Here is a 27,997-nt window from a genome sequence, read left to right on the forward strand (position 1 = left end):
GTTTCAGAAAGTAATGTGGATGCGTCAACTATCTTGAGTAGCTAGTTATATATGAGTTACATACATACGATGAATTGTATTTACGTAGTAGAGAACAGGCCGGACTGCAAAGACATGGCTGAGCCAGAAAATGAAACATAAAATCAAAATGAAATAAATAAAACATAGAATGAAATGAATAAAACATGCCACAAAAATATAAATAATGATATACATTCCACACGCATTGGTTTTATGTACCAGTCCACATCAGTAAATTAAACACTTGAAATATTTCTGCCAATGTAGGTTTTTCTGTATCTTCTAGTTCCTCGGCCCTCGCCCATACTAAAGGGTTGCTCCTCTTCAATGCTGATCGCGTGCATGGCCTTCCAACTGTTTCAAATCATCAGTCGTAAGCTCCTCCTTGTGCTTGCTTTAATAATAACTGCAAATTCTGATTAGTTACGACCATATTCCTTGACAATATTAACAATACGGGCGCTTTCTTCTTATATATTTATGACTTCCAACTTTGTTGACATGGAAATCATTCTTTCTTCGTTTTGTAATGCTTGTATCGGTCTCAGATTCCATAGCTAACGAATTAAATATGGATACTGGTAGTTATTTACGTATGCTGACTAAAAGTTTAGAGTAAAAGAGAGTATAACGCTAAAAATGAATATTTGCTCTCGCTTGTGTATTTTACACTAAATTTCCACACGAAATGCGGTCCTGAAAGAAGTCGGTCATCGTATCTCTTCTAAACATTCTGAAAATGTTTTCGGCAAACTGTATTTCGGTGTCTTTGTTATTTTGACGTGCGTAAAGAGCACACCTACCGCCAAATTTTAACTCGGGCAAAACTTTTCTCAAAATCGTATCGTGAAATAAAATTCGTATAGCGAGGTGAAGATATCACAATGTTCAACTTCGTAAGGTGAAAAAATCATATATCAGGGTAATCGTATCCCGAGGGTGCACTGTATAACAATGACTGGTACAACTTCTATGACAAAGACAATAAATCATATAAAACAATGACCGGTACATCTTGTATGATAAGAACAATAAGTCATATATAACAATGACTAGTACAATTTGTATGATAAGAACAATAAGTCATATAAAACAATGACTGGTACAACTTGTATGATAAGAACAATAAGTCATATAAAACAATGACTGGTACAACTTGTATGATAAGAACAATAAATCATATAAAACAATGACTGGTACAACTTGTATGATAAGAAAAATAAATCATATAAAACATTGACTGGTACAACTTGTATGATAAGAACAATAAGTCATATAAAACAATGACAGGTACAACTTGTCTGATAAGAACAATAAGTCATATATAACAATGACTAGAACAATTTGTATGATAAGAACAATAAGTCATATATAACAATGATTGGTACAACTTCTACCCTACAGAATGAAAATATTCCATGGATATCATAATTCGCGATTTCCCGAACAGTCAATTTCGCGAATTATTAAATTCTGCGAACTATTAAATTCCGCGAACTATTAAATTCCGCGAACTATTAAATTCCGCGAATAATTAGTTCTATTTTTAAACACAAGAGAGAATAACTACTGCCTCAAATTAAAAACTAGCCGCTATGCAGAAGTACTAAACGTAGCCGAGTTCCAAAACTTTTAAAATCATCGCCGGAGCTTCGAGTTAACCCCATCGCCAATGCATCACACTTCTTTACAAAATTATTCAAGGATTTCACAAGCTATTCGGCATGGCGTCGTCATTGCAAAAATCTCTCCTACAGTCTTTTTACATTGAAATCAACTCCATAAGTTCAACGTCATTCTCTTGTTTAAAAACTGATCGTTTTCATTAACCCTTTAGCGACCGCGGGCTTACGGCTGGAAATTCCCCAGCGTACCAGTGCATTTACTATGGCGATTTGAGCCTTCGACACCACTGCGTAAAAACTGCATCAATTTTCTTCAAAACTGAGGTAGTTACATAAATTAACATGCATCAGAATCCTGAGAAATTTCTCTACAAGCTGATACTTTTTTAATGTAGTTAGCTTGCATTTGCTTACCTGCAAGAGTCGCAATTCGTTGAAGCTACGAGTTTTTTATGTAAGTACGTCATTTTCAATTGTATTTTATATTCACTAAAAGCAATTGGCAATGTTGTATAAATAATTCTTGCATGGAATCATATGCTCACAACAATTTGCAAAAAAATTTAGTCGTCCAAGAGCATTGAAAGCGAAGTTATGAGCTCTGATATATAGCGGGAGCGCCACTGGAAACGCTCGAGACGCCATGTCCATAAGCAGCGCAGGACAGTCATCCAACAAGGTTGCTCTAGTTTTCGTGCAAATTGCCACAAAACTGCAAATGAATATGCATCTGGAAGCTGAGACATTTTCCTGCAGAATGAGATTGTTTCCTCCACACAGCTTGCAAAAGCTTTGCAGCTAGACATCTATATATTTGCAGTTACAACTTTTTGCTCTGAATTTCTATGCATTTCTTGAGACTAGATTTATGTAAAAAATTTGCATATAAAGTCATTACACAGATTCATGTGTGCTGCAGCAAAGATTAACTGGTTGTGTGCAAAAAGAATTAAGTCGTGAGCCTATATTCACACATTTGGTGAAGCAGCAAAAGACAGAAAGCAACATTTATTATGAGCAGAAACAACAAATCTTGGACTGCTAGATTGCAGAACAATATGAGAACTAAACTATTTGATTAGACTGCTGCTCTGAAGATGGCAGTGTGTAACAAATACAGCACATCAATGCACAACTAATACAATAGATTAGCAAATCTATGTACAAAAGCTAGCAATACAAAGCAGTGAAGCATTTGCAGAAACTAAATAAAATATCATTTGTAAATAAATTTAGCTAGCACGGTAAGGATCAAAACATGACTCGCACAAAGATATTCCACAAGTGACTCCGCTGCCAGTGCATTCAGCTTGCTCATCGACAATGTATACAGACAACTGGTGCACATAGCCAGAGACAGCAACGGAAAGCAAATAACATAATTCCAAATTTAGATCTTTTAGATGGAATATGCTGTCTGAAGTTGAGCCAGCCTTTCCATGCCAGCAAGCTTTCATCTACAAATATAAATTTATCAGATAGAAAAACAGGATAGAACCAGTCGCATGTCATGGCAAAAATATTTTTTAATTTGAACAATTTATTGCCAGCAGGGTCTTCAAAATTGTCAATAAAGTGTAAACTTGCTTCTAATTTTCTTTCAATTTATAAACTGATTAAAAATCAGCGTAGATAATAAAGGAATGTGGACCAGTAAGGCAATAGAGTACGCTTTTTGAGAATACCTATATGCAAAACTAAACAAGCAACTCCCCAAATATTTATCATCAACAGGCTCCGAAGCATCGCAATGTTTTTGAAGGCCATATTTATTCGTTTCGTTAAATATAACATTTATCATGGCCGATGTTTAAAAGCTTTGAATAATAAAAACACATACCTGTTTAAGAATTCAAACTTATACTCCTGCCAAGCTGTCAGCAAAATGTAAGTCTTTTGGTTTTAAATCAGCTCCTCTTTGATATCCGCCATTATTCGCCGTTTCAACGCCGGCCGTTTCAGTCTCACTTTCGCAATCCAATTCATTCTGTTGATTTTCTTTTTTACTTTCATCGTCTTCCTCACATTTTTCTGGTCTAAAATCCTCTTCTTCACTTTCAAACCAGTCGGTATCTTCCGGTAAACGAATCTTTTTAGCAGCACCTCAAATATCGCGTCCGTTCAAGATAATCAGCTTTCCATAAAGAACGTTCAATGTCTAACAACGTGTTCTTTTTGCACATGCGTAGAAGGGACTAATTATAGCACCAAATTAATAGTATGATATTTTTTAAAACTCCTCAAATTATTAATTAAAATTTTTAGGGCCGTTTTTAAAATAAATAAACAAATTTAAAAAATACCTATCGAAGACTCAGATCTGACAGGCAATTACGGGTTTGGTACGCTGAGACTGTGCTCTCAGCCCGTCAGATTACGGGAACGGTGTGGAAAAGGTTAAATACTTCAGCTACTGTTTTTGTACTTCCTTTACACTTATTAAAGGTTGACTTGCAACAAAATCCACATTACTGTTATTTGATATCAAACGATTCACCATGTCTTACTCTGCTGTGTTGTAGGTGTCAAATATGTGGGAATGTGATTACAAGCTCTTAAAAGCTCAAAAACAAACAGTTAATCGCAGCCACACGAGACCGCCGTAGTTTGGATTCTCTTTCCAAAACGGCTCAAATGTGATGTAGATGTGTTAGATGGTTTCTGTTTACACTTTCATGCAACCTTATTCGTCGAAATATTTTCACAAATATACTTCACGCATTTAATAAAACCATGTCTACTGTTCTTAGGCGTCTATTTTATCGTCATTTTAATGCTGTCACTTTTAGCAGTGATATCTTATAACTTACCGTAAAAGTTCATTTAATTCTTTAGCCTTAGCTTGAAGGAGTACATATCATTGTCTGATAATCATGACGAGCCTGTTGGTCATTTGTGATAATCGAAAAGTGCTGCAGAAATTATTTGGGAAGTATTGGGTCACATGATCAGATTATGACTTGCCGATTAGACCAAACCGAAACAAAACTGTAAAGTAGCGAGCATCTATATTTGATACGGGGTCTTCGGTAAAACGCGAAGCGTTTGTCAGAAACTAGTGCTGCGATAAGTTTTATATTGAGCTTTTTATTGGCCTTTCAATTCACGGGAGAACATCATGTGACAAGACGATAACCAAATTTCATGACTACGTCAGAGAAATAAAGAAATTCCAATCTACGGCGGCTTTTCGTTTTAGAGCTTTTAAGAGCTTGTAATCACATTTCCACATATGTGGCACCTACAACACAACAGAGTAAGACATGGTAAATCTTTTGATACCAAATACAGTCAAACATGGATAACTCGAACTTCACGGGACCGAGCAAAAGTGTTCGAATTATCAGAGCGTTCAAGTTATCAGAGCACTGTCACAAGTCCATGTATTTACTCATTTATTAGTAGATACATGTACATATACAAACTATAATATAAATCAAAAGCACAAATGGCTTGTTTCGAATTAAATGCTTCTAATGTAAAGTTTAAAACGTTTTTATCAAAAAGTATAGAGATTTTTCTATCACTTGAGATTGGTTCATTGTTTGAGGTGATGTTATTGCCAGGACGTTTTTTAGATTGACATTGGCAAAACTTGATCGTTGTTGAAATGCTCAAAAGAAAATACATTTTTTTCTTTTGGGGGTTTACCCATGATCAATTTTGCCGTTTTTTTTTAAGTTTATGCAGATTACCTTACTTTACCTGGGATTCGTTAAGAGCAACACTCCGAGGCAGTTCAATTAGAAGTTTTACGAGGTTTTACGTACATTCTATATCACTCACGCTTTTTAATAGATACTTATTGAATGTACACATGTATTCTGTGTTTAGGTCAAACGATGAATAGTGTTTTGTAGCTAAGACAACGTATACATTTAATTACAACAATTTTTAAGACGTTTTAAACATTTAATATTCCAACGTTGATTCAACATGGAATCAACGTCGAAAAACTATTTATCACGGGCTAGCTGGGTTACGCCACGCACTCAAGGATTTTCGCCACGCACATACAAAACAAAAACAACATGCGATTTTTGTTTTGTATGTGCGTGGCAAAAATCCTTGCACGCGTGACCCGGCTAGCCCGTGCTATTCATCGTATAACAGTATAAATCAAATTTCACCAAACCTTTAAAAAAGTCGTTGACAAAAATATTTTGCCGATGGTGGTAATAACGACGATTATGAATTACGAAAAGATGAGGTTTAGCTCTATGGCTTTGAATAAAGTGATTTTCTAAAGCGATAACAACCGTTTCGGTAGCCGTTGGGCAAAAAAACAGTTCGAATTAACAGTGTTGAGTTCGAGTTATATATAGCAATTTATCATTACGTGGGAACGGACCAAAGAAACCGTTCGAATTAACCATGTGTTCGAGCTATCCGTGGGCGAGTTATCCATGTTTGACTGTAACTGTAATTGAATTTTGTTGCAAGTCAACCTTTAACATTTTTCTTTTTGTGTTTACTGCAGATTGAGAATGAAACAGAACCTATTCCGATTACAAAAACTCGAGACAAGTAGTAATATTCACCAAGGCAGAAATATTGGAAGAGAAGCAACCAGTCAACCTAGACCCCTTCATTAACAACAACGCCTTGATATCGCTGCAGCAAACATGATTATATTATATATATATATTCTATTTCATGTATAGATATATTGTAATTTATTACAAACTTCAGTGTACAATAAAATATTTCGAACACAAATAAAATTTTACAAACAATGAATGAAGTAAATAAAAACAGTTTAGCCCATATGGCGGTTGTTTGGCAATAAAAATAAATTGATACTCTTGATAAGTAGCGGGTAATGGAACTCTCTGACCAGTTATTTTGGTAATAGCAGCTCTATATCCCTGTCACTGTCTTGGGTAGATGTTAAAGGCGATTCTCTTGCTACTACATGGCTGGCAAGGGAGTCAGGACTCATCATCATCAGAACTCTCCTTGTGGCTTACTATTGCAAAATTCTGCCAGTTGGCCAAAAATTTGTGCTCGTAAAGGCGTTCTTGTTCCTTTTTGAAACAGATATATCCTCCTTGTTAGCAGCTGCGGTCACTTCTACCTCAATTTTAAGACCTCCTTAAATGATTGGTGATCTTCTAAGAATGAAATCTACCATCCTTGCAGTCACTGTGCCTCTGTGTATGATGAAAAAGCTGCTTACTCTACTTATTTCACAGGGTAGATGATCAACCGTTGCGCAGTCTGCGTTTATTACTTTCGTGCAAATAAGTCGTACAGATTATTGGGCTCTCTCTCACACTAAAACAAATAACAACGCGGTAAAAAAATAAATATTGCATTTTACCAAAGAACCAAAGTAAAATTCAATTAATAATTTAGTAAATGGTTTTGAGAAAACTCATTACTTACCACAAGTTGTTGGTTCATCAAAGGCCTCCAAATCGATGAATATTTGTGAAAACCTCTGGACGGAGCAAGAAATTTATAGCTTAGCATGATCGACTCGTAGTTGTCAGCTAAACAGAAACCTCAACGCGTGGTGTACGCATGTGTGGCTAGCAATACGCATTAATCTATTTCTAGCCGCAATAGAGTTAACCCTTAATAGAGAGTGATTGTGTTTACCGCGAATAAATTAGTCCACGAATAAGCATGAAAAAGGCAATTTGCGGAAAACTTAACTCGGCGAATATTTTCGTCCTGTAGGGTATGACAAAGAACATAAATCGTATATAATAATGACTGTATAGCTTATATGATAAGGACAATAAGTTATATATAATAATGACTGGTACAACTTGTCTGATAAGAACATTAAGTCATATATAACAATGACTGGTAAACTTGTATGATAAGGAAAATAAGTCATATAAAACGATGACTGTATAGCTCGTATGTTAAATGATTAGAACTTAACCAAAGAATAAGTTAATCTAAAATTAAACCTGTAGAATCAATCATTGTGTAGTCATTTTCGCGACCTCTGTGTGACCACCGGTTTCACACTGTCATTGCAGTTTACGACTCACATGAGCTAAATACATAGGCGTTTACCTGCTGGTGGTTGTCAAGGTGCTGTTGAGGGTTCCAGGAAGTCAAAGGGCTTAATGTGTAGGTAGAGGACAGCGACTGGACTGATGCATTGGACAAGGAGACTAAAACACAAGCAGAAAACAGGAAACACATGAAATTGTCTGGCACATTATCTCATGAAATGATGCTTTAAGTGAAAGCTGCTTGCCAGTGTAGCATACATTTATAAAAACACATATGGATGGCATAAATGATTATGCTCTAGAGAGTATTTACATTGTGTTTTGTGATCCGAAATGTAACAAGATGGCATATGATGACAGCATAAGCAGTCAAATCTCTAACAACATTGCTTTGATATATACATGTTTCCAACATAAAATTGAAAAATAACTTGACTCTACGTCCAAAGTAATTCACACATTTTACTTTCGGAAGTGCGAATGAACTATATTAAACCTGTTATTAATATATGTTACAGCGAGTTCCACTATATATCTCTATCATCACCTCAACCTGTTATACCACCATACACCTGTTACTTGAGTGAATCGATAATTAACAATCTGTCTATCATCGCCCAAAAATTTAATTTAATACAATCTTAATGCTTTGTGTAATCACCTGCAGTGTTTAGGAAAAAATTATTGTAGATTTTGGAACAATTACTGTGTAGGCTTGTAGGAATATTTGATCTAACCAAAATACTTACTTCATCCCAAAAGAAAAGAAACCAGTATGTAATGTATGTTTTCAGTCTAAAATACATCTATACATGTTTTTAGGAGTTTCTACTGTACATGTTATTGGTACTTCTATGGATAACCAATAATTACTTGAAAAAGAAATCAGCATCAAGACTGATATGCTAAAACATGGAGTACCTTGTTGGCTAGCCGCGACAGCAGCAAGACTACTCTGCTGAGGAGGTATCCATTCACTTCCATTCCACTCAAGGAGAGGTGTACCCACAGGAACATTACCCGTGGGTAGCATAGGTCTAGAAGCTATGTTCTGTACCTGCATAACATGCCAAACATATTTTAGTAAATGCAAGATCTACATATAGCGGAAGAGGAAATAATAGTGCAAAGGAGTTTGTCATGTTCCCTCTACTGCTCTACAAAAGTCATAACCGCTTTGTGTGAGGCAATAGTTAAATGTGTGGTGTTGCCCGGGTAATAAAAAAGTCTTTACACAGTAAATTTACTTTCATTCAACATATATACATTTACCATTTTAACTTTTAAAATTCATATCATGAAAAAATTGTTTTTTTGTGCAGTTCAAATGAATTAAGACAAACAATAAAACAGCTGTAAAAATTTTCAAACTTTTTCTAACACCTGTAACTTATAAATTTCCTATAATGAAAGTGTTTTGTTCAAATAAATTAGGAGGAAAAATAATAATGTAAAGATCAGTACCAGCATAAAAATTATGGAAGAAACGATGGCAGCTCTTTGATCTCATTAGACCATATCAAATCTATGATCTCTGGTTAACTATATTGACAGCAATGCTTAGACAGCTAAACTTACCAGCTAGGAGCTATCTAGATTAATTAGTTTTATATAAGCATGAATTCGTATCACTTGATTGAACCTTGCGCTCACAAGGCCTAAAGCTATGCTTGACGATATTTCACTATAATGAAGGAACTTAAAAAACTTCAAATATAGTCCAATATAGTGCACACCCGAGTTGAGACATCCGTGTTACGGTTTTTCGCCTTACGATATGGAACACGATGTTTTATCATCCCGCCATGTGACATTCTTTTAGCCATACGATATCAACAAAAATGTCTCTCAGAATTCAAATTTGGCGGTTGGTTTGCTGAATACGTCGGACGCCGATATGCTATTTGCCCTGAAAGAGATATGATGCTCGCTTTTCTTATTTTAACATTATTTGGTATAATTTGTAGTAAAAACGAAACCAGAAACGGCTAATGAAAATTAAGATGATGACAAAATTAAAGTTTAGTAAAGTACATTTAATTTCAGATCATAACTACTAAATACACCAAAGTTATTGTAGGTAACTATTGTTACTAAGGTTAATATACTATCATATTATCAATTTTAATGCGTACAGTATGTATAAAAATTTTTAATGGTTTTTACCTGGAGGTTTGCATCAGATAATTGCTACGGGGTTCTAGACCCCTTCATAAGACATTTTTGCCTTACGATGCCAACACCGGAACTAATTAATGTCATATGGCGGGGTGCAATGTGTGCCAGAAATCTGTTAAAAATACAAACTATGGATACATAGCATGAATGACAATGCACGAGCCAATGAAAAGGAAACACACAACATAAAAATACATGATGCGGGTTACTCACCCAAGATTGCTGGGCTTGACTACTTTGAGTGACTGGCAGCATGGATGTTTGCTGTCCACTACAAATTCCAAAAAAAATTGTAAAAAACTAGCTACAAAAAAAAGCAAACAATATTTTTACTAGGAGACAACTCCAATCACAACCAATCTCACATTTTAAGAGGTACTTCTAAGCAGAACCATGTACCATGTGAGAGCATGGATCGAAGTGAAAATGTCACAATAAAAGGAATTAAAAAGAGCTTATATCTTACATTAGCTGAAATCAAATAGGAAGGTGTTACTAATGCAAACCAATTATTTAACAATTAATTTTGTATCTCTTAGCAACCTCATCTAACGCAATAAAACAGATCATGCCAAAGCCATTACACAGCCACGGTAATCTATTGCTGCACCGTAAAGCGGAGCGAGCTGCAAGAGATCTTTTTAGTGGATAATTCAACAACTGACAGCTTCAAAGTGTGCATTGTAAAGCAAAAAAAAGTAAGGGACACGTAGTCATAAGGTCCATCACTCATGCCTCATGGACTCAACCAAGTTGAACTTCATTTATCTTATATTTCCATATATTCACTGTTGGTTCTAATCGATAATTTCTTTTGGAGATTCAGGTCAGAGTCAAACATAATTGAATATGCAATTAATGATAGTTGGTTTAGAATAACCTTTACTGTATAATGAACCCAACAACATGGTAGGAAGGTTTAAAGGATGTTTCTGATAAATTAAATCATCAAATTTATATTTGATATTTAAAATTTCAACATGTTGCAAAAATGACATGGATGTGAATTACGTGTTGTGCAAGAATATTGAAGCTGTCAATAGATACGCTTTAGAATGACATATATTTATTGCATTTTTTTTACTGATTACAGAATGTTTATGTCGTCCCACCAGCCGAAGAAGCTTTGTCAGTGTGGAAACTGCCATAAAGTGGAAAGAGAGACTTGAATGCGTGCTGCATAAGCCATGATGTTTTGTTTGAGTTTGTTGCAGTAGATGAATTTGTCTTATTGTATCAGCTAATACTATCTGAGTGGCCACGACTTGATGAATATTTTTAATAAAAGTTTTATGCCGAGATGAAAATATTTTTGCTTGTAAAAATTATATAATAAAATAATATTGTTGAAGATAATGCAAAACATGATTTGCAGAATATTGTAGTGTATCGGATATGGTATATGGGTGTCCGCAGAACTGGAGAATGTGAGTTCAAATCCAGTTTGCAGCAGACTTCTCATTCTTAAAACTCTATCCCTGTCTACATTCTTTTCAAAGAGGTGGCTTGCTTATTTCACTTATCTAGTATTCGGTAAGAATACTACTAGCAAGAAACGAGTACGTAGGTAATAGGCGACATAATGTGGGCGGGGCTTATGGGAGGCTGTATATCGTTTGTATGGGTAGATGCAGAACTGTGCTGATACAAAGACCGCGTTCTACAAAAGTGACTTGACAGAATTACCGTAGACCGGTAGAATTGGTAGTCGGTACCCAAATGTTTACACAACATTTGGAGAAAGTGAGTAGAACAAATTTTCAATTTTCGTTATTTGAGGCCTTTGAAACATTCATAATAATGCATCTGTAGCAGGATTTAAAATTTTATTCTAGCCAACATGAGCAAATACAAAATAAGATATATGCCAATAGAGCCGCGTAAGACTAGACTTTTATCGCAAATAGCCGATGTGAATACGAGAGATAGAGACAGGTTGCCAAACGCGTGACATCATTTTTGGCGAGGCTGGGCACGTTTTTGTGGCCTGAGCGTTTTTACGGCGATCAGATTTTTTCGGTTTTAATCTTCAAATATCTTGGCAATGCGATCGCGTAACACAACAAACAACATATCAACTGATAGAGAAAAAAAAAAATGCTTTCTTTTAAGATCAACTTAAATTTTGACGCAACTACATCTTTAAATACCGATGACCAACTCAAAAACCAGCCGCATTCAGAATATAAATTCCCTAGTTTTGTACTGTGCATAATTGATAGGAGTACAGCACACTATTTTAAGGTAACAGTGAAGGATCTTAAGGTAAAATTTGCTGAAGTCAAATGTTGGAAGGCTTTGCTAAAACATAGCAACTGAAAACTGCAACTTAAAACATACTCAATGGTATTTGTTGTTGTGTTCATGATACATCTCTTGTAAACATTCTTGCCGTGTGGTTGCGCACATGTACATGAATAAAAAAAACTATAAATGATTAAAGTATAAAAATGCATGAACATTAGACTTTTTAAATGCCATATTGCCTATCAAAATAGAAAGTTTGTCGTTAGTGTTGTTTCAATACTACCTAGTTTGCTGATGTGAGTGAGCAGGTGTCGCATTCACGGATGTTGCGGTTGGAAACATGCTGGTGTTGTTTGGCTGCATTCCAAACGCTGCCAGCTGTTGGTAGGTCTGCGGAAGCGCAGATGATTGCGTAGTGGATCTGTTTCCATCGCCTCCTTCTGACACCCTTGCAAAGGCTACCAAATACGACGAAACCCGTTAAAATAGACAATTTAAATACTACAGTAGCTAACATAATTGGCCTAAAACCAGTACTAAGCACAAATATGTCTCTCAACATTAGACTTTCACTTATTGCCACACTCCATGAAACAATTAAGCTACTATGGTAAAAGAACAATTAGCAAAAAAATGTATGCTACGGTTTTTATAAACTTTGTACATATATCGCTAGCAAAATTCTGGCAGTTTCTATCCTGTCACGCCCCAAGGAACCATTATGAGAGAATCGCATCAAGGTGACAAATATATGCTGCTAACGAGTGATTAGCCATGAGACAAAATTAGAGATTTGCTTCGGTAATAATATCAAACATTGAGTAGATATTACCTACACGGACAAGTGCAAAATCCAGCATTCGCTACTAATGATTTGTGCATTCCCTTTAACAAGACTGGCTATAAACTAGAATACCATTCAAACATAATAAGGGACCATTAAAACAACGAATATGAAAGCATTGCCATTGTGTGAAAAATATATCGGTACTACCATTGTATACAACAGCACGAGATATACGTGATCAGAAGCCAACACCAAACAATTAGTAAACTAGGCAGAGTAAATCAGGTTTTTAAGACAGAACAGTTATGACAACGCCTACTCCAGAGATTCTTACATGCCAATTTTGAATTTCCCAAACCACGAGTAAGCCATTTTCAGGGCCGGATTTAACGGGGATGCAGCCAAAGGGGGAAACTGCATTGTGCGTTGCTTATTTACTAAGTTAACCGTTTTCGTCCAACGAAAATATTTGCCAAATCGTAGAATAACTATTTCATACCTGATAAGTAGTTGTGACTCATTGTTCCCAATATATTATCATGATTATTTCACACCAAATACGACATTGTCTGAATACGCAGTACAAAAAGAACAGCCATGTTTTATTACAACATCCGTTGCAGTTAATATAGGTCAATTTTAACAAGGACAACTGTGCCATTTTATAAAAAAAATATAGCTTACGATCCCAAATAATTGTAGTTTTATTGCAAAACCACCTTTCTCGACAATTTGTACATGTCCCTGTACTGGTACTTTACTCTCGGTACAGCAAGCTAGGGCTAAAATATAGTACGGGGTTACAGAGATTACGCCTACAAGAGGATTCGGCTACAAGAGGTTTCGCCTACACTTCCTAGAGGTTACGTCTACACTTCCTGGAGGTTACGTCTACACTTCCTGGAGATTACGTCTACAGTTATGGAGATGGTGCATACCATTGATTGTTTAAGAAAAAATGTAAGAAAAATGGTAAAAAGTAATGCAATAATAGTGTTTTCACTTAACATTGATTGAAAAACATACTATTGATTAAAGTCATCTATCAATCAGAGCGAAAATCGTGGAAGTGTAAAATAAAAACAATTTAATATCTCCTTTCCTTTCTTGGCTTTCTTAACGATTACTACCACTGCTACTATTACTACTGGTGGCTGTTCGGAGCCACAAGAACGCTAAGATGTGTGCTTAAAATCTCAAAGCTTTGATAGATGCTTTGAGTCTGATAAAATCATCACCACCTTAAGGTGGTAGTACCATTCGTTGTACTACGAATTATTATTTATTGATAGTTTGTAATTAATTAATAGTCTGCAACTAACGGTGAACTAGTATTAATAATTCGATATATTGGGCATTGGTCTGTCTGCTTATAGTAATTTAATAGTCAAACGAGTGTGGGTAAATGAATGAGGCAAAATAATATGATTATTTGCGAATAAATAACAAAAAAATAAATAGTTGTTTTATAACTAAATTGTTCCATTCTTCTGGTCACTTTTAATGTTTTACGCATTGCTTTGTTTTAGCTTGCTTTGTAAAACATTGTTTTAGCAATGTCTTATGCATTGCTAATATATACATAGTAGTAGTAATGTTATATCTTTGGTATATTATACCATATACATAATATATATTACATATAATTATGTAGTGGTTTTATTATTTTGTGTTGCAAGCAAGGTTGATTGATCGAAAGGTTGAATCATGAGTTAAAACTGTTTGTCTTGGGATGGCTAATTGTGATAAGTAACATTACATTAAAAATTTCATCCTCTGAGCAGTACAATTAGTCTAAAACTGTAAATTATGAAACGCCGATACCGTGTAGCAGGCTGTACGCTACCATTTTCCATGTATGTAGCTTTGTACACAACATCTAAATTACAAGTCCCAGGTAGCGAATGGGACCAATGTCAATATTGGTATATTGATATTGGTCCTGATCAATAAGTCAATATCACCACCCAAAATTTTACTAAAAACATTATGACAAAGTTTAACTCATCTGTCTTTCAAGGTTTCAAAATAATTAATTTCTCATAGTTGAAGAAAACTCTGTTTTTTTGTCTATACAAAAATCTCAGTGCAGCGTTTTGAGTTCACTTTAGTAAAGTAATATCCTTTGTAAGGTAAAGGTCCCAAACCATGCAGCCATACTCAGGACCAGGTCTAACTCGTGAAGTATCAGCTATCTTTCTTGTCTTTTGATCTGCATCTTTCAGAACCATTGTAAGCATGCCGATTAATTGCTCTTCCTCGGATTCAATTTTAAAAATATGTTGATTAAATTTCAGATCATTCTGCAACTCTACCACAAAATAAGGATTAGAAGTCACACTTTGAAGATGGTGATCATATAAGATGAGAAAGTTATTTGTATCCATCGGCAAAGACAACTTGCCAATAGAGAGATGGTAATACTTTTGTGGATTCAATTTCATGTGCCAAATTTGGCTCAAGATTCAAGAGAGCATAAATCTTGTTGCAGCATGGGAGCTTTGTCTTGTGTAGCTGTTGAGGCTTTGCGTTATCAGCTAAGTTGTCAGTTCATCTTCGGCCACTTTCTTGGCACTCGCATGGAGTCTCTTAATACCTCGTCTCTTAGCCTACCAAGCATCATTTTATGCAATATGTAGCAGGCACAAAAATAGCTCTAGACTCTCTCAACAAGCGGTTTGGGAGTTGTCTGTTAGAGTTTTGCTGTTGTTGAACACACGACTCCTTTCTTAAAGCTAGTCTAAACAGGCTAAACTAGCTCATACAATGATTAGCAGGGCTTTTGGCTCACAAAAATGAAGCAAAAGTTTAATCATTGTATTACTGTTTGAACATTTTAGAATATTATACCTATAACCTAGCTTAAGTTGATTTGTTCTGTATCTTGCAAAAATCTTGCAAAATCTTGCATTTGTTTTCTGTGCAAATTTTCTTATCCGCTCAGTGTTGGGTTTCTGATGTATCGAGGTAGAGAAAGTAAATTGCATTATCATACTTTATAATATTCTCAAAAAACATATTGCTTTTTCATGACCTTCTACTCTACTTTGTAGAACATTGAAAGTCGATTGAGAAAGAATGATGACAGTCAGAAGATAGGGTGATATGACGATACATACGTTATTGAACAAATACTAGTACAAGTACAGATCCTACCATTTTAAGATGTATCACTGACATGATGGTGCTTATATGTGATGAATGAGAAAATGGAGCAAATAAATCTGTAACTGGATGTTTGTATTTTTTTGCAGAATAAATCCTAAACTTATAATCTATCTATTGATTCAATTGATGAAATAGGAAAACTTCAGCAAGTAAAAATACTGCAAGAATGTGTACTTAGCATATGAACTGTTGTGTGTACAAAAGTAGCCCAATTCTTCCAAATTATACAAAAGTGAGTAATTTTGTATAAGTCTAAATAATATTCACTTCGAAATAGTCTTTTAATGTATGCTTATTATATAGCAAAGCTAAAGAGAAGGAGCAGTTATAGTAGCCATGCAAGGAGATTGAGAAATGGGTTTTTACTTCATTTCAAAGATATTTATTACAGCATTACAATGTGGTTGAAGCTATGGCCACTTTAGCATAATTTTATCAAACGTGCTTAATTGTTTTGTGGTCTTTTTGTTAATTTAGAGTTGGCTCCTTTATATGTCATATTTTTTCTTGCTAAAACTATATTGTTTAGTAAATAATTTCTTTTTTATCAAAGTGAAATAACAGGTTATATGCAGAAAAATCAAATTTTTATGAGAGCCTTCTTTTGCTCATTTATGATGGATGACACTATTGTAAATCATATAACTTGTATTTGTAATTTACTCTGTATATATGCATATGTACCCAAGGGTGATCTCAACCGGCTGTGAGGGAGGCTCCATGTAAAAGTGAAACATAATGGTATGCAATAGGAGATAAAAAACAACTCCAAAGTTATGAAATGATATATTGACCAACAACCATTGATCACTTTTAGTGATGGGCTGTTGATAACATAGAAATACTCAGTTATTGACATGTGTCTGTATGTATAAAGGTCCGGCCACACGTAACGAATTATTCGTTCAATCTGACCGAATCCACGAATTTCACAGAATTCACAGATTTATTCTGCCGAATATCATAGATTCGTCTGAGCTGTGCATGCACACCGAATTCGTTAACGAAACGCGTTTAATTGGCTAACCAATTGTTTTTAGCGAGCACGATTCTAGTAGCTTTGACAAGTGGAATAGTCCAAGACACGTACGACGACACACAATAAAAGTATGACTGCAATATGACTTGATATATACGATGCAACTGCCTATATGCGCTAGAGATAGCGGCTGTTTTTGCGACGAAGCTTTTGCTGCATAAAAAGAAATTACAATTATTGAAAAAGAAATAATTCAAAGCTTCTAAAACATCTAAAAGAAAATTCTGGATACACGATGAGAAGTTCCTGTCATGGTGAACCAACGAGAGAGAACCAACAATAGCGCATATAGGCCGTTGCATCGTATGTATCAAGTCATATCGCGGTCATACTTTTATTGTGGGTCGTCGTACGTGTCTTGGACTATACCACTTGTCAAAGCTACTAGAACCGTGCTCGCTAAAAACAATTGGTTAGCCAATTAAAAACGTTTCGTTAACGAATTCGGTGTGCATGCACAGCTCAGACGAATCTATGATATTCGGCAGAATAAATCTGTGAATTCTGTGAAATTCGTGGATTCGGTCAGATTAAACGAATAATTCGTTACGTGTGGCCGGACCTTTAAAGTAGGGGCAATATCCTAGATCGTAGGCATAGTCTATCAGCTTGTAGACGTAATCTCCTGTAGGCAAAATCACTTGTAGACGTAATCTCCTGTAGGCAAAATCACTTGTAGGCGTAATCTCCTGTAGGCAAAATCACTTGTAGGCGTAATCTCTGGCACCCGTTGTACGGAGTGCGTAGGGTGTGCCGTGCGGGATTTTAGAGAAATTACATTATGCACAATCCGAATCCACATATACATGACACATCACTGTTAAATTTCCTTTGTCATCTTATTTTATTTTGGCTATGTGCAGGTTGTGCACAATAATTTAATTATAATATGTTCAGGCACTAGTGAGGTGCAATGCTAATGTAAGCAATACCAATAAAATATACATTTACTACTTCTTTATTCTTTAAGTCCAACAAGTTCAGCAATTTAAATACACAACTAACGAAATTCTCACACTATTATATTCATAGCACAAGGTTGAAAAAGCCAATAAATATTAGTTAATACCTCATCTTATTACACTTACTCGAACGATCGTTAATGTTTGTTCGCTCATTCCCGTATGACTGCGAGTCTCGACAGTCAAACAGGTGTCATGATAGTTCATATAGAAAAAGGCACAAAAGTTGAAATAAAAATTTGTTTGCAGTGAAAGAGAAGTGACTTAGCAGATGATGGAGAACAATGCGTATGGAGGGGAAAGAGGCAAAGTCTTTGGGTCTGTTTTCTTTCACAGGTGAGGCATGCTGACATCTCTAAGGTATTGCACAAACCTGATCAGCCTCACTCAGTCTGACTCTGAGTTTTAGCTATTAACATTTCTCTCACACTCACACCTCTTTTATCCAGATAAGAAGAGTCATAAGTGATGTAACCTCATTTCTCTAGGTCTGAGCAAGAGACAGCTGTTCAGACTTGCTTTATTTTCAAGCTCCTTCATTTTTTATGACAATTAGATTAAATCAGGGATTATTGGTAACATTTTTCCTTTTGAGATTTTGAATTTGGGTGTGCGGCTCAGCTTTGTAAATATCCAGAAAAAGGAGGCAGTCTCAGTAAACAAGATACCAAAATGAGTACTGAACTCGGGAAGTGGTCAAATGGCTTGGGTATACTCAGTTCACTTAAGCCTACAGAGCAGTCTTCAAGTACGCTTTCATCCATATCTGACAAGATGAGCTCGCTATAGCTCATTTATTCCTTCATTCTTTTTTTACATTGGTATTTCTATTATATTTCACAATGGTATTTCTATTGTATTTCACAATGGTATTACTATTATATTTCATAGTGGTATCTCTATTATATTTAGCAAGGATATCTCTATTATATTTCACAACACCTGCACCAATCGACTGCCTTCAAGTATTTATGAACAACTGCAGCTATCCTATTTTCCGTAAGGTCAACACATTTGATGATCTATTTCGACGAACTAGAACGTGGCGAAAGTTATGTATAATAGATATAACGCTATACGCACATCAGTTTTTCTTCTGCAAGTGTGTCGAAATAAACTAGCATTCAAATTGATTTTGAAAACTCTCTCGACTTGACACTTTTTGTTGTATAGAATTTTTTTACGTAGTATGAAGCAAAAACTTCACATAAACTTGTTTACGTTATCTAGAGTTTAAAGTATAGAAAGTATCAGATGCAGGATAGGAGCAGTAGATGCTCCTATAACAGATTCTGTTATAGGAGCATCTACCGGATCATTATTATTTTTAATAATGGTATCTTTATTATATTTAACGATGGTATCTCTAATATATTTAACAATGGTATCTCTATTGTATTTTGCAATGGTATCTCTATTATATTTCACAATGGTATCTTTATTATATTTAACAATGGTATCTCTATCGTATTTCACAATGGTAACTAAGACTATAAGGAATTGGTCATGAGCTTTTTATTTCAGCTTCAGAAGTTGTTACTACCAATGTTTGTGACCAAGTCTGCAGGCTGCGAGCATCTAATCCTATCTAGACCTTCAACTCATCTGAGAATACTGTAGATCAATCAAGCTGTTCCTCACAAATTCAGGGAGCAGTAGATGCTGCTGTTTGTTAGCAGGTTAGCATTAAATGTAAGATGGGGTATATGGATGAGATGGGTAATATGGAATAACATCATCAAATATATAGCTATGTTTTCTAACATACTGTAAAACCTTTAATTGAATGCCACCTCTATTTGAACGCCACCTCCAATTGACCGCCACCCTGAGAGAAGGGTTGAAAAATAGACCGTCACTTTCCAATTGAACGCCACCTCCATTTTACTGCCATTTTGACATTATTTGATCTTTACGAGCCTATAATATCAACTGATCAGTAGAAGGGTTTCCACAAAATCGTATTAATAATGAATCGTTTATATCAATAACAATTAATTCTCTCGTCCAATTCCAAAGCTGTTCTTTTTTTTCTTCAAAGCAACACCATTGCAATAAAAAATAATGGTCTCAGGTTAGTAGTAGTTCTCTGTTTATTGGGGTCTTTCTACTTCGAGGTAGCCTACATACATACATGCATGTATATAAAAAACGACTTAAATTTACGATGGTAGATCAACTTTCAAAGCAACGCTATAGAAATAATTACTGCCTCAGGTTAATAGTGGTGCCTTGTTTAACGGGGTCCTGATACTTTGAAGTACATGTACCAAAAATTTACATGTGCTGTGCCAAAAAGATTGTTTGGACAGTAATATCGACTAGTTCAGCTGTGCAGAAGAAAAGTTGAGGCCAGAAGATATTGTGGAAGGTATTGGACAACTAGAAGATGCTCGTTCGATCAAAAGCAACAATCAGAACACAGCTATCCGAGCAAATGATGGAAATATTTTTGTTTGAAAAACGTAAATCTTTGTTTCTGAATGTAATATAAGTATGGTTCGTATATGTTTCTGCATGTAATATAAGTATGGTTCGTATATGTCACTTGTTCAGAAATATATATTTGTATCATTTGATAGATTGTTATTGTATAACTTATAAATATGCAGATTTAAACATGTTATTTATTAGCATCCTTGCAACTATCCTAACGTGGTTTATAATAGATCAATGCTCATAACTTCACTTTTATTGCACATAAAAAGCTAGTTTTGGCTGCAAACTGTAGCAAACATATCAGTGAGTGCTATGAGTTTCTATTCAACAATGTTAAATATAGATATAAAATAGAACTGTCTTCAAATTTAGAATGAAGTAAAATTGAAAATGCCAACAAGTTGCAAAGAAGGACACAGGCTGTAATATCAGCGTAGGTCAATTGCTAGCAATAGATATCAACTGGTAGAGATATTTCTCAGTTTCTTTATGCATATTTGTTAAGAGATGTTTGACAAGTTAGAGCTAAGTTAGCAGGTTTTTTGCATCCAAAAGGTTTGATATCGCTCTACCAGAAAAAGAGAGCCAAATATAGGCGACATTCGCTTTGCCCGTACTAGGGCTAAATTTATTTTCCGAAAATTCTGACAAGCTACATGTAGTTGAAAAATAAACTACCAGTCTCTATTTGAACGTCGCCTCCAATTGACCGCAACTATAGAGGAAAGATTGGAAAATACGGCGCCATGGCGTTCAATCAGAGGTTCTATGGTACGATCCTAGACTACAAGAAGATATGTTGAGTGAAGCATTGAGTTTGTTTCTTTCAACGGTTTAATTGTTGGTTAATTCTGGCAAAAGACTGTAGGAAGCTTAGCGAGAGTTTAATTACTTTACTCAGGGGTGTCAGAGCGCAGAAGAAAATAGTTCTCGTTGTTGGAGACACAGATGGAAACATGTTGGGTGGTTTCAGTACATCATCATAGAACAACAATACTGCATTTCAAGTTGTATCGTTCAAGCTTTCCAAAATTCGGTATAGTTCTTTGGGAGGGAGCGTAAAGATGGTGACAAGAGACAATTGTATAAAGTCAACCCTCATTAAAACAGAACTCTTTAGTTTGGATATGGAAAAGGCAGACATCGTATACAGTAAAGATGAGTAGTCCGATGTACAGACGTTAAAAGTTTCCAATAGATGGCACACTCTACAGCTGCCCATACTACAGTGGTTCCTGTCAGAATTCAGTTTTCTACCAAATTCGCACACTGCCCTTTGAGTGAATAATTTCGTTTTGAGACGATTCAGGTCTCTATTTTCCCTCTGTCCTCGTGAGTCCATCCACATAGAGTGAGTAAAATGTGCCTTACATTTAGACTGTAATTTTTTTGCAGGGTAATTTTTGCAAAAATAATGCTATAGTACACAGTATATGTTATATAAACAGTGCAATGCTTATTCCTTTTTAATTTGATTATCGTGTATTTATAAGACCTATAGATCGGCATATCGGTTAAACCAGACAATTTGTTGAACCAGACCACTCACCAGCCCTATTCGTTGGTTTTAAAAGGGTCGACTGCATTGTGTTTAATTTCTCGTGTTTAAAAGCTCTGCTCTCTGTACTGCTTATCATTAGCTCAATTTGATAAATTGCATAAGAATGTAAAAATGATAAACTGGCAAACACGCACTCTTCCGAGTAGCTTGGATATATTGCTGCACTTTCTGACTTCCACCCAAAAACACTTCGGCGATTAACTAGGGAGCTTAATGCAGTTACGCTCGCAAACAGCCAATAGCATTCTTTGTAACCAGTTTTTTCAAAATTTTTAATAAATAAATATAGTTAATAAATAAATATAGATAATAAATAAAGTTAAATATCGTTTCTGGACAACGATGTAAACAAGCGGCATGAGCAGTGCATTCTGGAAAAAACAATATGAATGCACCTCGTGTGTGATAAAACTCTGATTGAGCAAGTCTAACAATATGAGTGCACCTCGTGTGTAATAAAACTCTGATTGAGCAAGTCTAACAATATGAATGCACCTCGTGTGTGATAAAACTCTGATTGAGCAAGTCTAACAATATGAATGCACCTCGTGTGTGATAAAACTCTGATTGAGCAAGTCTAACAATATGAATGCACCTCGTGTGTGATAAAACTCTGATTGAGCAAGTCTAACAATATGAGTGCACCTCGTGTGTGATAAAACTCTGATTGAGCAAGTCTAACAATATGAATGCACCTCGTGTGTGATAAAACTCTGATTGAGCAAATCTAACAATATGAATGCACCTCGTGTGTGATAAAACTCTGATTGAGCAAGTCTAGCAATATGAATGCACCTCTTGTGTGATAAAACTCTTATTAAGCAAGTCTAACAATATGAATGCACCTCGTGTGTGATGAAACTCTGATTGAGCAAGTCTAACAATATGAGTGCACCTCGTGTGTGATAAAACTCTGATTGAGCAAGTCTAGCAATATGAATGCACCTCGTGTGTGATAAAACTCTGATTGAGCAAGTCTAACAATATGAATGCACCTCGTGTGTGATAAAACTCTGATTGAGCAAGTCTAACAATATGAGTGCACCTCGTGTGTGATAAAACTCTGATTGAGCAAGTCTAACAATATGAATGCACCTCGTGTGTGATAAAACTCTGATTGAGCAAGTCTAACAATATGAGTGCACCTCGTGTGTGATAAAACTCTGATTGAGCAAATCTAACAATATGAATGCACCTCGTGTGTGATAAAACTCTGATTGAGCAAGTCTAACAATATGAATGCACCTCGTGTGTGATAAAACTCTGATTGAGCAAGTCTAGCAATATGAATGCACCTCTTGTGTGATAAAACTCTTATTAAGCAAGTCTAACAATATGAATGCACCTCGTGTGTGATGAAACTCTGATTGAGCAAGTCTAACAATATGAGTGCACCTCGTGTGTGATAAAACTCTGATTGAGCAAGTCTAGCAATATGAATGCACCTCGTGTGTGATAAAACTCTGATTGAGCAAGTCTAGCAATATGAATGCATCTCGTGTGTGATAAAACTCTGATTGAGCAAGTCTAACGTTATCGCTCAGCATCAACTTGCCCAGCACGGATTGGCGCCATGTGTCATAATATCGCACTACATATCGCCTGGTGTGTGGCGCACCTTGAGGCAGATGAATAAAGCAACTGGATAGCTAATGAATAAATTGAACAAAATGTGAATGTAGGAAATATAGGACCAGTCGCCATCCTTGACAGTCCGTAGGAAGGTACAAACCATTTACCTGCCTCTTGATTAAAAATAGGAATATTTAAAAGCTTGTTGAGTAGTGAGGAGACACAAGAGGGTGCATAACTCTAGACAATAGGTTAATGTTCAATTAAGCTATAAATATCGCATCACATTGTTCACACCTGTAGCCTTTCCGTGTTTGAGTTATTCAGAATTACTTGTGCATAGTTTTTATGTCAAAAAAGTATAAAGAAAATAAGTGAGCAAATTTAACTGGCAACTATAATTAAATTGTAGCACTATTAAACTACACGTTGGTTAACAAACGATGGGGTACTGAGGCTATCACTATACCTGAACTATATGCACGACAGGCCATAGTTGGTTTTTACATTGTTGAGCAAAGTTGACTTGTCTCCACATTTTCTTAACCCTTTGAACCCTGGCCGTCCTTGTCAGCATGATTCAGTAACCCAAACAGCAATTTGTTCAACGATCTGAAGTTTTCAAACTTTTATTAAATATACAGTGAAACTCGGATAACTCAACCTTCAAGGGACCGAGCAAAAGTGTTCGAATTATCAGAGTGTTCAAGTTATCAGAGCACTGTCACAAGTCCATGTATTCACTTATTTATTAGTAGATACATGAACATATACAAACTATAATATAAATCAAAAGCACAAATGGCTTGTTTCAAATTAAATGCTTCTAATGTAAAGTTTAAAACGTTTTAATCAAAAAGTATAGAGATTTTTCTATCACTTGAGATTGGTTTGTTGTTTGAGGTGATGTTATTGCCAGGACGTTTTTTAGATTGACATTGGCAAAACTTGATCGTTGCTGAAATGCTCAAAGAAAAGACATCTTTTTCTTTTGAGCGTTTTACCCACGATCAATTTTGCCGATATTTCTTGAAGTTTATGGAAAGATTACCTTACTTTACCTGGGATTCGTTAAGAGCAACACTCCGAGGCAGTTCAATTAAAAGTTTTACGAGGTTTAACAGTACATTGTATATCACTCACGCTTTTTGAATGGATACTTATTGAATGTACACACGTATTCTGTGTTTAGGTCAAACGATGAATAGTTTTTTAGCTAAGAAAACGTATACGTTTAATAAAAACAAATTTTAAGACGCTTTAAACATTCAACATTCCGACGTTGATTCAACACGGAATCAACTTCGGAAAAATATTCGTCACGGGCTAGCCGGGTCACGCACTCAAGGATTTTCGCCACGCACATACAAAACAACATGCGATTTTTGTTTTGTATGTGCGTGGCGAAAATCCTTGCGCCCGTGGCCGGGCAAGTCCGCGCTATTCATCGTATAGCAGTATAAATCAAATTTCACTAAACCTTTAGAACAGTCGTTGACAAAAATATTTTGCCGATGGAGGTAATAACGACGCTTATGAATTACGAAAAGTTGAGGTTTACCTCTATGGCTTGGAATAAAGTGATTTTCTAAAGCGATAGCAACCGTTTCGGTAGCCGTTGGGCAAAAAACAGTTCGTTATAACAGTGTTGAATTCGAGTTATATAGAGCCATTTATCATTGCGTGGGAACGGACCAAGCAAATCCAGTCGAGTTAACCATGTGTTCGCTATATCCGAGGGCGAGTTATCCATGTTTCACTGTATGTAAATGCGCTCCTAATACTTGTGGTATTTGATAAAAAACTAGTAAAAAAAGTCCGGCAACACAACAAATGTCACCAATTAAAAAAAAAGTTGTTTCACAATTATTTGGTCTAAAACAATTAAAATGCGGACAATTTTAAAAACTTGAAAAGAGCTTTAGAGCATCATATTCATTGAGCGTTCATCATCATTTCATGACTCAAAATAATCTGGAAATTATAGTTAGTGTAATATATAGTTTTTCGTTTGCCTTTCAACCTGTGAACAAGCGAGTTGTATTGATTTTTTCGTGGTATCATTCCAATAAAAAAATTTATTATACCGAAGGAAGTAGATAAAGATATTTGAAAACGGGTAAAAATGAAAGTGAAATTTCTGGTCTATTGCCATGTGCAAGAATTATTTTGATTGGTTTATGCTGTTACTTAGAGACAGCATTTGAAAGAGAAGCATTTGAAAAGACAGTTGAAAGAGAATGCAGAGTTGTTCAATCTTGACACATTGTCATGTTTTACGATTATATCTGTAGTTGTCTATCCTTAAAATATATTTTCCATTCCATAGACAACTTCTTGTTCAGTCTTACCGCTCAGTCTTACTGCAGAATGTGTGGGAGAAATAAACCTACCTTTATTTAAACACTGGACAGGAAACACTCACCAATGGATCGGTGAGTTGTTTCCCATGTCTAAAATCTCACACATTCTTAGTATAATTCAAGACCTGATGATGCTGGAATAGGAAATTATAAATCTCATTGTTTGTTGATCATCCATATGTCCAGTGATAGCGATTTAAACCTGTGAATGTAAAGTCTGCATCAGACTGGATTTGAACTCGGGGCCTCATTACTACAGACAAGTGTGTCTAACCATTACACAAAACTGTCCTTACAAATTTTCATAAACTTATCTCTCTTTACCTAAAGGTTGACTTGCAACAAAATTCACATTACAGTTATTTGATATGAAAAGATTCACCATGTCTTACTATGTTGTGTTGTAGGTGCAAAATATGTGGAAAGGTGATTACAAGCTCTTAAAAGCTCAAAAACGAACAGAAAATCGCAGCCACACGAGACCGCCGTAGTTTGGATTCTCTTTCCAAAACCGCTCAAATGTGACGTAGTTGTGAGAGATGGTTTCTGTTTACACTTTCATGCAACCTTGTTCGTCGAAATATTTTCACAAATATACTTCACGCATTCAATAAAACCATGTCTATTGTTCTCACGCGTCTGTTTTAACGTCATCATAATGCTGTCACTTTTAACAGTGATATCTTATAACTTACCGTAAAAATTCGTTTAATTTTTTAGCCTTACCTCGAAGGAGTACATATCATTGTCTGACAATCATGACGAGCCTGTTGGTTACTTGTGATAATCGAAAAGCGATGCAAAGATTATTTGCGAAGTATTGGGTCACATGATCAGATTACGACTTGCCGATTAGACCAAACCGAAACAAAACTGTAAAGTAGCAAGCATCTATATTTGATACGGGGTCTTCGGGAAATCCCGAAGTGTTTGTCATAAACTAGTGCTACGATAAGTTTTATATTGAGCTTTTTATTGGCCTTTCAATTCACATGAGAACATCACGTGACAAGACGATAACCAAATTTCATGACTACGTCATCGAAATAAAGAGATTCCAATCTACGGCGGCTTTTCGTTTTTGAGCTTTTAAGAGCTTGTAATCACATTCCCACATATTTGGCACCTACAACACAACAGAGTAAGACATGGTGAATCTTTTGATACCAAATAACTGTAATGTGAATTTTATTACATGTCAACCTTTAATATCTTTTGCTTCGGCATTATTTTCCCCCCGCATTGCATTGGTTTTGCATATTGGAGTTGTTTTACCACTTTTACTTCTAGCCGCAATTGCAGGTTACGATCTAAGTACGCAGATAGTTTTCATTATTTATTAATATTTTCTTTTGCGTTTCTTTTTCTTTTAAAAGCTCTTAATAACCATATATTCATTACCTATTTTGTTAGTTTGTCATAAAAGTGTGCCGTTTCAATTTACGTTCATTCAATTTCTGGTTTCACTAGCAACAGTTTCTAAGATCAATGGTTAAAAACTATTCTCATGAACAGTTGTATGTTCTGTTATCTTTAATAGGAATTGATTCTACATTCTCTCTCTCTCTCTCTCTGTTCAGTCAGACAAGGTACCCTAGTGCGCTACATTACTTCAGTGATATCTTCAGGAGCTTTCGATATCTCATCTTAACGTTGGTACCAGTATCGCTGTATTCAAACTTTTGATAGATAGCTTCTGCTGCAACAGTAAAATTTTTATACACAAGCACCTCTGTGTATTCAATGTTATTTTTAATTCAACATATGATTTTTATTACTTTTCTCAATTTTGTATTATTCGTTTGAGTATCAAATCATTTTTCATTGTAACCATTTGAGTAGAACAAGCTTTATCTAGCCATTCCTTGCTTATTATTTCACATTTAAACACCTTTGCAAATTATTTTATCTTTTCCCTAAATTTATTTGAACTGCACAAAACACTTCTTATGGTATGAAGTTTAGTACTTAGAATGGTACATGTTGTATATGTTAAACGAAAAACATTTTTCTGTGAAAAAAAATTTTTGTTCTTTGGGCATTCAACTAGTATAAAATAA

General features: G+C 35.4%; 1 protein-coding gene and 2 long non-coding RNA genes across 7 annotated transcripts in view; 2 read left to right on the plus strand and 1 right to left on the minus strand.

The window, feature by feature from the left end:
• Window positions 1-13,448, minus strand: part of LOC137408222 (sentrin-specific protease 6-like) — a 79,774-nt gene extending 66,326 nt beyond the window's left edge. For all 3 annotated transcript variants that reach the window (XM_068094642.1, XM_068094641.1, XM_068094643.1), the window contains exons 1-5: window positions 13,333-13,448; window positions 12,330-12,504; window positions 10,013-10,070; window positions 8,543-8,678; window positions 7,680-7,780 (exon numbers count right to left, since the gene is read on the minus strand). In XM_068094642.1, the coding sequence (XP_067950743.1) occupies window positions 7,680-7,780; window positions 8,543-8,678; window positions 10,013-10,070; window positions 12,330-12,504; window positions 13,333-13,354 (492 nt within the window). In that variant the 5' untranslated portion in view covers window positions 13,355-13,448. The remainder of the gene's footprint in view (window positions 1-7,679; window positions 7,781-8,542; window positions 8,679-10,012; window positions 10,071-12,329; window positions 12,505-13,332) is intronic.
• Window positions 13,449-13,681: 233 nt separating this feature from the next.
• Window positions 13,682-16,109, plus strand: LOC137408655 (uncharacterized). Its single transcript, XR_010980106.1, has 3 exons — window positions 13,682-13,793; window positions 15,131-15,250; window positions 15,887-16,109. It is a non-coding gene; the product is annotated as an uncharacterized lncRNA (long non-coding RNA).
• A 1,688-nt stretch (window positions 16,110-17,797) lies between these two features.
• Window positions 17,798-27,992, plus strand: LOC137408489 (uncharacterized). Of its 3 annotated transcripts, XR_010980091.1 has the most exons (6): window positions 17,798-17,961; window positions 18,252-18,338; window positions 18,598-18,711; window positions 19,527-19,681; window positions 25,904-26,009; window positions 27,478-27,992. It is a non-coding gene; the product is annotated as an uncharacterized lncRNA (long non-coding RNA). The 3 variants fall into 3 exon arrangements; XR_010980090.1 differs by lacking the exon at window positions 25,904-26,009; XR_010980089.1 differs by lacking the exons at window positions 19,527-19,681; window positions 25,904-26,009; window positions 27,478-27,992 and having other exon boundaries at window positions 18,598-19,135.
• The last annotated feature ends 5 nt before the right edge of the window (window positions 27,993-27,997 follow it).

This window comes from Watersipora subatra, chromosome 11 (assembly GCF_963576615.1).
Source record: "Watersipora subatra chromosome 11, tzWatSuba1.1, whole genome shotgun sequence".
Lineage (NCBI taxonomy): Eukaryota > Metazoa > Bryozoa > Gymnolaemata > Cheilostomatida > Watersiporidae > Watersipora > Watersipora subatra.